General features: G+C 38.8%; 1 protein-coding gene across 11 annotated transcripts in view; it reads left to right on the forward strand.

Annotated features, from left to right (window-relative positions):
- Positions 1–13,532, forward strand: part of BCAS3 (BCAS3 microtubule associated cell migration factor) — a 497,109-nt gene that overhangs the window by 95,958 nt on the left and 387,619 nt on the right. For all 11 annotated transcript variants that reach the window (XR_012657329.1, XR_012657330.1, XM_032779316.2 and 8 more), the window contains exons 10-11: positions 6,591–6,667; positions 8,495–8,578. Coding sequence is in view for 9 of the 11 variants with exons in the window: in XM_032779316.2 (XP_032635207.1) it covers positions 6,591–6,667; positions 8,495–8,578 (161 nt within the window). In the remaining 2 variants the exon portion in view is untranslated. The remainder of the gene's footprint in view (positions 1–6,590; positions 6,668–8,494; positions 8,579–13,532) is intronic.

The raw sequence follows: 13,532 nt of genomic DNA on the forward strand, positions 1-13,532 counted from the left end.
AACAACAGTTATCGAATGATCCATCAGCTGTTATCCAGTCCCAGTGTCTGGCAATCAAAGGGTTAGGGACATCCAGAGCGTGGGGTTGTGTCCCTGACCACCTTGGCTAATAGCCATTGATGGACCTATCCTCCACAAATTTATCTAGTTCTTTTTTGAACCCTGTTATGATCTTGGCCTTTATAACATCCTCTGGCAAGGAGTTCCACAGATTGACTGTGTGTTATATGAAGAAGTACTTCTTTATGTTTGTTTTAAACCTGCTGCCTATTGATTTAATTGGGTAACCCTCTGGTTCTTGTGTAGTGTGAAAGGGTAAATAACACTTATCTATTCACTTTTTCCACAGCATTTATGATTTTAGAATAATAGAAATTTAGGACTGGAGGGGACCTCAATAGATCATCCAGTCCAATCTCTTGCACTTCTTATAGACCACATTTTATAGACCTCTATTATATCCGCCCTTAGCCATCTTTTCTTCTAAGGTGAAAAACCCCAGTCTCTTTAATATCTCCTGATATGGAAGCTGTTCCACACCTCTAGTCATTTTTGTCGCTCTTCTCTGTATTTTTACCGATTCTAATCTCTCTCTCTTCAGATGGAGAACTAGAACTGCACACAGTATTCAAGGTGTGGAGTGTACCATGATGATATTTTCTGTCTTTTTATCTATTCCTTTCCAAATGGTACCTGCCATGCAGTTAGCTTTAACTGCTGCTGCACATTTTATAGGGTGATTCAAGCTTCAAGAATAAGTCTGGAAAGCCCAATTGCTTTAATTCCCGTTATATTCTATATGACTTACTTCAGAATGGCCCTGTTTCCCCACTCACTGATTGTTTAAAAGCTGAATGGGTGAAGAGGTGGATTTTGCTCTTTCTCCTCTGACCACCATGCTACGGTTACTGAAACTAGAAAAGGAGCTTTTAAAATACATTTAAGTAAAGGGGAAAGTTCTTTCTGGGAATGGAGGAGCTTAGCTTTCTTCAGGAGCAGAAAACAGCAGGGCGCTGGAGTGGAAGTTTGTGGGTTGCCGTCATGAGAAGAAGAGGTGACCACAGGTATTGTGCGCATATGAATATGAGACTCTGAATGCTAGTAGTCCTATAAGAGTTCAAGGTTTTGCATAGCACAGGGCTGTTGAGAAATAATACAACTCATACCCCTTTCCTTCTCATCACTCAGTGTGCAGGGATTTCATAATTGCTTGGAGGTTTACAGAACTGTATTGGTTTAATCAGCAGTCTTGTATTAGTCTTGAGATCATTCCATTTCCAGTAAAATCAACTGTACAAATTCAGTGTAACACTAAGAAGACTAAAACCAGCTTTGAACTAAATAATCACAAACTGTGTGCTTATTTTGAACGTATATTTTAAAATAAGGCAGTTCAGTAATAAAAAAACAACGACTTTGCATGTGTACAGGACCGCGCTAGGGGTTTTAGCGCCGTAGGCGCACGGCAATTTCGCTACCCCTTGTGCTGGTCCCGCGGCTCCAGTGGAGCTGCCACAGTCGTGGCTGTGGACGGTCAGCTGCTTTGTGGCTCTGGTGGAGCTACTGCAGTCGTGCCTCCGGGAGGGCCACTGGAGCCGCGCGAGCAGCCGACCGTCCGCAGGCACGACTGCAGCAGCTCCACCAGAGCCGCGGACCAGGGCACCCTCCGTAGGCACGACTGCGGTAGGTCCACCAGAGCCGCCTGCTGCCCCCTCCGGCAGAACGCCGCCCACCAATAATCCTGGCGCCCTAGGCGATTGCCTGGGCCGCCTAAATGGAAGCGCCAGCCCTGCATGCATATAGCCCTTTTTGCTGAAGACGTTTCTGAGCATTAATGAATTTGGCCTTTCTTACCATTGTGAGGTAGGTTAGTATTATTCCCATTTTGCTGATGGGAAGAATGAGTCACAGAGAGATTAGGTGATTTGCCCAAGTTAGTATAGGAGATCTGCAGCATAGCTGAGAATAGAGCCCTACTCCTAAATTGAGAGTTTTAAAATCTCAGTTCGAGTCTTTTGCCTTAACCGCAAATTCATTTATTTTCTGTATGTATTAATTTAAGTAGAGAGAGTAATTGTGTATTTTATAAATATTTAAATTAGCCTCTACTGTGTGCTCACCTTTGATATTGGGGAGAGAGGGGGGATGGTTACACTTCCCAGTAAAGCCTCTTATCAGACGTAGTGTTGCTATGTACTTATATGATTTGCTGTACTACTGGAAGGGCTTTCCCTTAGTGATCATCTCTCGGATGACCTCTCGATACCTTCATTGAAACTTGGAAACTTTGGTTTTCTTGACAGTTCGCATTGCTTCCTCATTATGTTCATTTTCATTGTAAACATGAAAGAACTGCTGTCGTTATTGCTTAGAATGGATTTTTCTTTGGTTGTTTTGAAGTTTAGCAGAAGTAGAAGTTAATCTTTAAGAGAGTCATGCTTATAATGATTGGATAGCAAAGCCTGACAGGTCACGCTGTTTGTCTTTACATTTGCCGAGTAGATGATGTTCTGCTGACTCCAGCTGTAAGTGTTTTTTTGGATAGCAGAAAAACAATTTGCATTTCTTCCCATAAAATATAACCCTTTGTTTATTCTTATGGGGCAGGAAGATTCCAAAACACAAAGAGTCACAAAGAAAAGTGAAGAGTATTGCTTTCTTTTTTTTTACACTCTTTTTTTCTTAATTGAGAGCAGAGAGTTTAGTACTGAGTTGAATTGCTGACTTCAGCGGAGGTCATTATTGGAACTAATTTGCAAGTAGATTTGTATTAAGTTGAGCAAATCTATAGTGTACTGCCTGTAACATAATGATGCAGTTAATAAAAACACCTGCTACTAGAGATACTCTTAATTTTCTGTATAGACTCATTTCAACCGAAGGAATGAAGCTTTTATGTTCCCTTGCTGTCTTCAGTTCATTCAAATGATCAGTAACAGCTTTTTTTTTTCCTCTAAAAGACAACTTGTCTTTAAATTGCTTACTTTTTGCCAGGTTTATGCGTTTTTCTCTATCCGTTAAAGTTTCATTCTCAGATTAATATCAGTTTGTTCTTTGGTATCTACCCCAGAGTAGTTGTGGGACTTGGGAAGCACAGGTGTCTGATTATAAAACAAAGATGTCTGAGACAAATTTTAACACTTACGTCTTTTTGTGGATATCTGATGTACGGAGGGTGGAGGTGAGGGAGGAGTTCAAAGGACCTGCATGTTTTTACTGAACCAGATAGCAATTGTGCAAGCTGAAGCTGAGGTCAGCATTAAGTCCTTACTGGTTTACAGCAATAATGTCATCGGAAGAACACATTTGTATTTACAACCTTAAGAAGGATTTTTGCTTTCTTTCCTTAAGAGGCTCTGGCTGCCCACATTGGATGCACTTTCAGAGTGCAATAACAATTGTGGCATCTTACTCCCTGCTTTCATTTTCCTTCCTGAGATCAAGAAGGTGAAAAGGCATTTTACAAAATGCTTGCTTGGTTTTGCTTTCCTGGCTTGAGATGGGTTTAGTGGGATGAATTGCTGCTATTTCTGTTACCATGGCTTCATGACCTTTGAAATGGCTTATTACGATTTTTTGAATTTTATAGTACTCCTACCTCTACTTCAAAAAATAGATATTGGGCGCGATTTAACGCATGCAGCATGACAAGTATAATATCCACTTGGACATGTTTCCAGAAAGAAGTATCTTCACATACATATTTGAGTCTCTCATAAATACATACGTATGTATGTAAGAGAGATTTTAAAATCTCGCGTTTTATATATAATAATTATATATTAAAATAAGTTTAATTGGTGTGTGCTAATAAATTGTATTAAATCTCTTTCAACACTGCACAGTGTAGAAAATAATGCCATAGGAAAACATATTGCCTTTGTCCTCACTAAAAATGCTGGCCAAGTGGCTGTTCAAGAATCAAATGATAAAGGTCTACAGCTAGTATGAGAGAGAATGGTGTACTAGGATCATTCTTATCTGTAGCCCCGTCAACTTTAGACGAGGAATAGATTTACTTGTTGTTATTGTAGTTAACTGATCAGTATACAAGAATTTGACCCATGAAATAAATGGGTCAAATAGAAGTGTAGCTATATTTAGCTTTCTCTTTGTATGTCACTTCTCCACTGTACTGTAACGCACTATGTTCTGCAAGTCCTTCCATTCCCTTTTGTTGCTAAAGGTGTGTACTATTCTAAAATGCTGGTTAACTGATCCCAGTCTTCCCTTTATGATTTGGATTAATCAAAACTCCAGTAAATGACAGAGGCATAGCTAAACATTTTAAATGTATTGTTTTGTTTACATTTTATCTTGGTCAACCAATACGCGAGAAATACTCTAAATTGATATAGTGTGAATGATCTTCAGGAAGGTAATTGAGGAGAATATGGATGGTTAATCCTTCGATAGGATCCAGGCTTTATACACTGCCTATGATATTTCTTGTTAAAATTATTTGTAGTTTTCATATTTTGTACACCTCCCCTCAAGATAGTTAACATGAATAATTTTCCCTTGGCCAACCATGCCAACATTTAGATGCTGTGTTAGATAGTATCGGCCTCAATCCAGCAAATAGGGCTATTCACATAGTTAAAGGTACTTTACTGACTCAGGACCTTATTGCACTAGCCTTTCGCATTTGGTGACTTAGAATCAGATCACGCATCAGCCCCAATTCTGCAAATACCTGCAGTTGAATTACTTATATCTGTGTGAAATCCCATTGATATTAGTAGCACAATGCATTGGGGTTAGGAGCTGCACAGGCATAGGTGTTTGCAGGATTGGAGCCCTAAATGGTATGCAGAAATGTTACCTATTATTTATGGTGTTGTAATACCTACAGGTCCCAGTTGGGATATGATTGGACTTCATAGTATTATGAGTTCCCTCCCCCGAAGACCTTACAATCTAAAATGACCCAAAAAGACCCAGGGAAGGAGAACAAGACACAGTATAGCGCAAACTGGTCAGAGTGCAATTGTAAGAGCTCAGCCTTTAGTTCCAGATTTTTTCCTCTTTATGCTTTTTTTTTAGGTTTTACTCTTTCTTCTGTCAAATTGTTCTAAAACCTGTCTTTATTATAATTTTTATTTTAAACCCACTTTCGTTTATAACTAACACTAGAATTTTCTATATTTTTGTTAACTTTTGACTCTTTCTGTTAGTTACATTTAGCATCCCATCTAGTTTAAGTTAATTTTAAACATCGGCAACTTTAAAAAATATATATATTTAACCCTCACCTTTTCAAATATTCAAGGGTATCTTTAACTTTAGCTGCTTTTCAGTACTGTTATTTTCTGTGCTGTGTTGTTTTTAACTTTGAATCCTAGCCTTATGCATATGTATATTAAAATTTTAAGACTTTGTGTATTTGCAAGTGCACCTATTTTCCTTGATAACGCAGACTGTGAATAACAAGTAGGACCAAATGTGGTCTAAGTATGTTTGATCCTTCCTCAGTGCAGGGTCTGGACTAGATGACCTCTCGCGTCCCTCTGAGCCCTATATAGCTTTGATTCTATGAGCGATGGAAAGTTTTTAGTATGAAGCTAACTGGAGTTCTGGTGCCGAACTTCAGTCAATGAAGGTGATAACGAACGAACAGTTTGGCAGGAAGAAAGCACAGTTTTGTAAACATACCACAAAACAAGCACGCAGTTTGTCATGATAGGCAGTCTGCTTAAAAAAGACTCAGTACTGGGATAGAAGAGATGTTGCAAGCCAAAACTAAAATGTGTTAATAAAGCTAGGCAAGGGAAGCTTGCATACCACCTCTTCTATGCTGTTCATGATTCTAGTCAATGCTGTTAAAGCTCGCTCTTTCATGAATACTTACATATGGGATTAATTTAATACATTGTGAGTAGTCCCAATGACTTAATGGAACTGCTTGCAGGGTGAAATTGCAAGTTGATGTCAATGAGAGTTCTGCCATTGATTTTAATGGGGTGAGGATTTCACTCAGAGTGGGTAAAGTTAAGTACCCACATAAGTCTTTGTGAGAGATGACCTGTAAACACAAATACTTCTATTAAAAACAAACAAAACCCACCCACAGACACCTAAAATGATTTTGACCTCATTGCAGTTATTGATCACCAGCAGGCATTCAGTGAAAAGAACTTAATCATGGTGTAAATATATAAAATTACTTGGTTCACAGAACCAAATAATTCTATATATTTACACCATGATGTGGAGAAATCCACTTTTCAAAGTACTAAAAACCCCAATAATTTAAATGAAAAGTTAATATCCCATGCAGTTTTGAGTGATGGATATCTTAAAGTTGTAAAATCTATTCTCCATTCTCAGCCTTCCAAAATAACATTTTTAAAAAGTAAGAAACTCAAACATAAGGAAAAATTTGTATTTACCATTAATTAACTAACTGTTAATAACATGGCTCATCTAGCCACAATCTTATCTTCAGCTACAAAAATGTAAGCATTTGCTGAGTGATAATAGCAATTGAAGGCTCTTTGTTTAGACTTTTTGTTTTCTTGGCAATAAGTAAAATTCTTTGTAAGAAGTCATTAAGATATTTCTCAGTGCTGCCTTTTGAAAATTTTCAGGCTGCTATCCTTGTCCGGGGCCAAACATGAATCCCATTGCTCTTGGGAGTCGTTGGCTTGCTTATGCAGAAAACAAGGTAAGGAATGGCTTAAATTTTAAATATTTTCTGTAATAGAGAAGCTAGAATGATTTTATCTAAACCACAGGAACAGACTTGTTAAAAAATAAAAATAAAAAAAGGCTACAATCTTTAAAAGGACATTGACAAATGATGGTAGGCCAAAAGTTAGACCTACCAGCTGTGTTTTGTATGCAGTTATATCATCCCTCTGCTCTATGTACTGTACCTTATTCAACTGTGTGAGCTTACAGGGCCTGGATATACAAGAATAGTACAGGCAGAAAAAGGAGAGTTTCAATGTATGATTGCATCATATAGCTTGATTGGCAATTAACACCTTAAAAATCGTGTTCAGCTCTTTAAACAATAACTCTCAACACCCCTGTAATACAGATGTATGCCTATTTAACCATTAGGAGAAACTGAGTCACAAAGTGGTCCAAGGATTTGCGTAAGACCACACAGCAAGTGAGTGGGTAGACTGAGGATTAGAACTCAAAAATTTCTGGCTGCCTGCCTCCCGGCTCAGTCCATTAGACCACAGCTGTCTTTGAGAACATAAAATATTGAATTAGTTGTGATTATTTTCAGAGTCAAAGAGAGAAAGATTAGATGCCAAGGAAAGTAATTAGCACTCTTTTTACCCAGTGTAGTGCTAAAAGATCACTGCAAATTTTAAAACAAGATGTGTTTGAAAACTTCACTTTCAGTTACCAGAGTATGGTTTGTATTTTAAAATGGAAGCACTTACCTTTTTCACGTTCACCCTTGGTTACATTCCTGTGACAGGAATAGCTGCTTGTAAGAACTGAGCCAAGGACTATCAGAGAGGCAGCTTTTATTAATTTGCCTGCTGTTATACCTCTGTCCAAATTTAGATCTTGCCTCTTGATGAAACACCACACCCATCGGTCAGCTACAGTGTTGTTCAGTTTACAGACTGATCTGTAAGTTTTGCAAATGCTGCAGCAGCAAACTTAAACAAATTATAAAAACAAATAGGTCAAAAGGCAACTTCAGCCACTGATGTTTCCCTCGGATACATTGACTATTTCCCTTTTTCAGTTTAATTTTTACTTTTTTACCCATTTTAATAGAATTACAAAGAGGCATTTTCAGGAGAAGATATAGTTTAGGATGATTTTTATCCCTTTCTCTTCTTTCTTTCAACAAAAATAATAGAAGGGAGCAACTGGAAAGTCAACATTTTCTATGCAGCAGCAATTAATATCAGTGACTCATTTGCCATTTTATTTAACTGGCAGTCTTCATTAATTGTTTGATAGAGGCTAGAGGTGTCCTGTTTTGGTATATTAATAATAAAAGAAAAGCAGTCTAGAAGCAATGCAATTGCAGACATATTAAATCTCTACAAAGCCCAAAGAATTAAAAATGTACATGTAGCAAACTTTTTTCTTTTGTCATTTTTCTCCTTGCTGGAGTCTGTATAATAATAATAAAAAAAGAATGGAGTAGTGGGGAAAGCCACATCCAAATTCATAGGATGTCAAATATTTAAAGTTACATAGACATCGCTAAAGCCGTTGATTATGTTTATTTAAATTTATTTGCGGTAATGCTGCCAGACCCAAAATCCCACCATTTCAAAGTTTATGAATTCTTAGGGACTACTCATCTTGTAATTGAAAACCAAAGCTGAGCATGCGACAGTCTGGGTGGCACCCAGAAGATTATAAAAAGGGGTTAAGTGTCTCAGCACGGCTTTTTGCTATTTGTATGAAAAATCACGCCACTGTACATGATAAATAAGAGCTATGCTAATGGGTTACGGGGTTGTATAGTTTAATAATAGTGACTTGTTGGCTGTCTTTCTCCTCGCAGCTGATCCGGTGCCATCAGTCCCGTGGTGGAGCCTGTGGAGACAACATTCAGTCTTACACTGCCACAGTCATTAGTGCTGCCAAAGTGAGTACATCAGCAACCGCTGGAAGAAGTTATCATGTGGAGTGATGATCAGATTCCCTTCCTGAACTGTACTGAGGTTCCCCCCCCCTTCTAATTCACAAAATAGAAAAGAATCTCAGAAAGGTGCTGGAATTGCTTTAATAATATTAAAACCAAATATAGGGGCCAGATCCTGCACATTTCTGAGCAGCCATTGCTCCACGCCTCTCAGTAGGCACTCAGTACCGTTCAGGATTGGACCTTTTATATTTCAAACCTTTAGTCACGCTACCAGCTCTTGCTCATGTGAGCATTCTCAGTTAAATCTACTCAAGCAGGACTGATCTGTTAGCATGTTGATACTCAAGTTTCTAAGCACAGCAATGCCTGGTGCTTTGTGGATATATTTACTCCAATACTATATTTTTACTGTATTTCAGGGGTGATAAAATTGTACTTGAGGGATAGAAGAGCTAATTAATTATATACTTACTTTACCAGAGCTGGCTGAATTTATTTCGGCAAATAGTTTATTCGCTTGTAGGATTTGGCAAATAGTTTTGGCTGGAAAAAAATAGGGGAAGAAATTTGAAAAACATAGAAATGTTTCATTTCAACATTTTCAAAATTAAAATTAGTAGAAAACCCCAAGCCCCCCCCTCCCCCCGAAAACGAAACATTTCAAGTTAAAAGAAACTTTTTGTTAGACCTGAAATGATTTTTTTTTTGTTTGTTTTTCACTGGCAATAAAAACTTAAAAAATTGTTGTTTCAGATTGATACAAACCAAATTATTTTTCAGATTTTTTGAGTTCAGTCACCGAACCAAAAAATCAGTTATTCACCCAGCTCCAGTTATTATAACCTTCAGAAAAGCCTCTGAGTGTTAATAATAATGTTTACATTTAGATACCAGTGCCTATGGTTTGCTTAGTCGGAACAGCATTCCTCTGTGTGTTTGGAAGCTTCTGAGTTTTCATGGAAAAATCATAGGCAAGCCAAAAGAGCATGCATTTTTTTCCTGGAGATTTTACCTCTCACATTTGGAGAAGTCAGTTCTTTTTCACACACAAAAAAGTGAGTTTCAGTGTTGGCTGGCGAAGTTCATGCTGATTACAAGCTTTTCTCATAACCACAAGCTTGTGATTTGTGAAATACACAATAAAACAGTTCTAATCATAGGGATTACAAAGAGAATCTAAATGACAGCATGGAATAGAAAGCACAACTGCACTGAACAAAACAACAGTTTAAAGAACCCACAAAGAGAAGCAAAGGTCATGCTGTTTCATATAAAAGCAAATAAAAGAACGAATGTACTCCATCAAGATGGCTTGAGAACTCAACTGTGTTGTGGTTGGAGGGGGAGAAAAATCACAGGTTTTTACATTGCTGAGGGGAAATTTGGATCTTCCTCCTCCTGAAGATACTATTTTAAATCTGTAATATCTGCTCTGAGTACCTTCACACTCAGTGGAAAAAGTTGAAAAAAATACTTTCTGTCTCATCAGCGTTAGCATTTTTTTTAAAAAAGGGCAAATGGGCTTAGCTAACTAGTTCAGTAGCATTTGCTATAACTGTGCTCAAATAGGCTGGATTCTTGTTTACATGAGGGTCACTTTATACTACCAGAGCAACATAAAGTGGCCTTCATGTAAGCAGGAGTCTGGCCCGATATGCCATTGGAAAGAGCAAGCCACAATGTTGTTTAAACTCTGTGTACAACTGAGTAGTACACATTGTATAGTCCCTGCAGATCAAAGGCTAATTTTTTGTTTTGTGTTGTTACAAGGACTGAAAAATCCAGCCAGAGAGTGTCTGTCAGAAAGCACGAAAGGGTCTCTAGACAAGACCATAGATTAATAGTTTTTAAGGCTGGTAGGGACCATTATGATGATCTAGTCTGACCTCCTGCATTATACAGGCTAGAGAATTTCACCCAACCCATATGAGCCAAATACATACAAACTTGAAAATGATGGTGCAATAAGCAGGGAAAAGATTTGTATAATCGCAGGAAAGAAAAACGTGTGAGACCCTATATAACAGCAAGGTAATAATCAGAGCTGGGAAAAGATAGAAAGCCATTAGATAATATGCACTAATGCATGCTACGAACCGCTAATACTTGGGGAAGGAATTCTGGGTTGGTAGTACAGGGTAGAATGGAAATCTTCAGTTACATCCAAATGCCATGATTCTCTTGTCAATTGTTGGGGTTCTTGATTAGTTGTGATCCCATTGTGTAAATAGGGGCGGGGGAGACTCAGGGCCTCTTGTGTACAGTATAAGTGGTGGGGAAGGCATATATTTAAATGAGACATTTAATACATTGCAAGCCGGGGTGGAGTTTGGTTGGGACTGGGAACAGTAGAGACAACCTTCTGGGGAGGGAGGGAGATTTTGGCCAAGGGGATTTGAGACAGTGTTCATCATCCTCCTTGCTCTACCCCTATCTCTTTGCCTTTAGTAGATGGGGGCTGCTGCTTCCCACTTCTGCCCCCTTCCTTTCTTCATGCTGTATGGGGAGACAGGATCACATGCAGCATCTGGGTCCAGGCTCTTGGGCTCATCCCATCCAGAGCAGCTGCCATTGGGCAGTGCAAGCCGGGGTCTTGGCTCTTTCTGTTGCTGAAGTTTTTGAAGGGGATGATAAAAAAAAAAAAAGGTGCATCCTGGGTTGAGTAGCCCTGTTTGTCATGCCTTTCACTAATATGCTGGATTCCTGAGAGTGCCGGGGCCTGGGCTGATTCCCAGTTTTGGGGTCAGGAAGGTGCATCTTTCCTGTATTGGGAAACTGGCAAATAGTTATGTAGATTTTTTTTCACATTCCACTTGGCATCCAGGAGGTTTGTTTTTGGGGAGTCCAGTGCAGTCGAGGCTAGAAAGCGTCCAGTTGAAGACTCTAAAACCAAATGGGCTGCTTGGACACTGGTCCTGGGCATTCATGTGCCATAATGACAGGAGTGCACCTCTGTGTCTGCTGCTGCTTGTAGCTCTTCTCCTCTATCCTACCTCTGCCAAGAAAGAGAGGAGAAGATTGAGACTCTGGTATCCAGTCAGGGTTCCTTGATTGACCTGAGTGTGTGTAGAGGGGGCATGGGTTCACACTCACTTTCAAGGTAAGACCTCAAGGTGCCAGTTCAGATCAGTGAACAAACGTGTAGGATAGTGTTTGGTGATATAGTCCAGTTAGCTGTAGGCTGTTAATAACGTTGTAGCCTCCTTGTTTAACCATATGATTTCCGTGTTTCCTTGTTTCCATGTCCACATCAGTGGACAGTGTAAATATTTTCAGCCTGAAATTTTGATAGTCAGGAGGCTATTTTATTGTTAGTTGACCAAGGTCCAATTGATTAGTACAAACCTGATAAAAATTTATGCCCCAATTTTGCAAACATTTATGCACATGCAGAACTTTACTCATGTTAATATTCCAAGTGAAGGCAATGGGACTACTTAAGTGAGTGCACATGTATAAGTATTTGCCGGATTGGTGTCTTAATTATGTTTGTGCTTTTTGCTAACAAATTTTGTAACTTTTGTGTCTGTTAGCAAGTCTAAAGCATGGAACAAAGTTAATAACTTTGTTTTGACTGATTTAATCAAACTGTGTAGCCATAAGCGAAATTCCACTTCCTGGTAATTGAAACACTGACTCACCTCAGAGGCAAATATACACTCCAAATATCTGTTGCCCTTTGCCCTTCCCATTACCTCACCATACTGCTTGTTTAAGTAAATCTTCCTTTACAGGCCTCAACTGTGATTGTATCTTATCTGCATGAAATGGTCTAGGATCCATCCCTTTGATCAATGGAGGTGTTAGCTTCTTTTAAAGTGGATGTCCTTTTTTATTCCCTGCTCTGTCCCTTTTGAATTCAGAGCGGTCTCATAAAAGTTCTTTTTTTCTCAAATGACCTTGGCATTCAGCCTTTTGTGGGTCTTGATTCCAATCTCTTACTGAGGGACGTGGAGGAACCTTTACACAGAGAAGGAAGATAAAGTTTGGTAAGGAGTAATAGTGATAGAACCTCATCTGAGAGCTTCCACTTGGAGATCCTTAGAGGAAACACTCAGTAGCTGTGGAAAATATTTACTATGATGACATTTGATAGGTTAACTTGAAAAGTGCCTCGGTAGCTAACAGCTTTTTTTCTCCCTAATGTGGTTCCCATGAGTTTATCATATGAAGTAGGCCTCCTGCATAATCAACAATTTCAAGAGTTATCCTCAATCCCTTTATCTGGCAGTGCTAGAGCTACCCCTGTTAACATTTAATGCTAAGTTCAAAACCACCATCACATTAGGAGACATTGACTCTGGGTGCCAAAGGGTTAATCTCTCTTTTTATCCCAGCAATATTGGAGAAACTCACAATATCATGGATTTATTATTTGATGATCTTTATTTTAGATGTCTAGAAGGATTTTGTTTTGAACAGCCAGAGTAGTTTTCACTATTCTCACTTCATGCATCTGACAAAAACTCTCCTTTCTGCTGTTGCTAACTTTTTTTATGGGTCATTTTGCCTCTTTGATCGTATTTTCTTACTTCTTATTTTCATTTCTTCCCATTTGTTTGACTCTGTGTGTGTTCTAAGGCAGATCACAGTAGTGATAATTTCAGCAGCTTCACTGAACGTAAATGCCGTGGAAACAGAAAATAATCACATTTTAAAATGTTGATAATTTAATAGAGTGTATCAGGGAAGTTATTATTGTTCACAAAGATGAAAATTGCTTTGCATGGTGTGCTTCAGGTGCCATGGATTTCTCCACTGCCAGTAAAGTCAGTGAAATGGGACTGAAGGCATGTAGCATCTTCCAGGAATGAAGCTCATTATTATTGAGTGGTTTTAGTGATTGGTGAACTTCGAGGGGTTTGGTTTAGATAATCATCCAGATGTGAAGTTGCTTATCTGCAGTATCCATCCTTTTGGGGGGGTGAGGGGGGGTGAGGGGAGAATACACTGT

Source organism: Chelonoidis abingdonii, chromosome 20 (assembly GCF_003597395.2).
Source record: "Chelonoidis abingdonii isolate Lonesome George chromosome 20, CheloAbing_2.0, whole genome shotgun sequence".
Classification (NCBI taxonomy): Eukaryota; Metazoa; Chordata; order Testudines; family Testudinidae; genus Chelonoidis; species Chelonoidis abingdonii.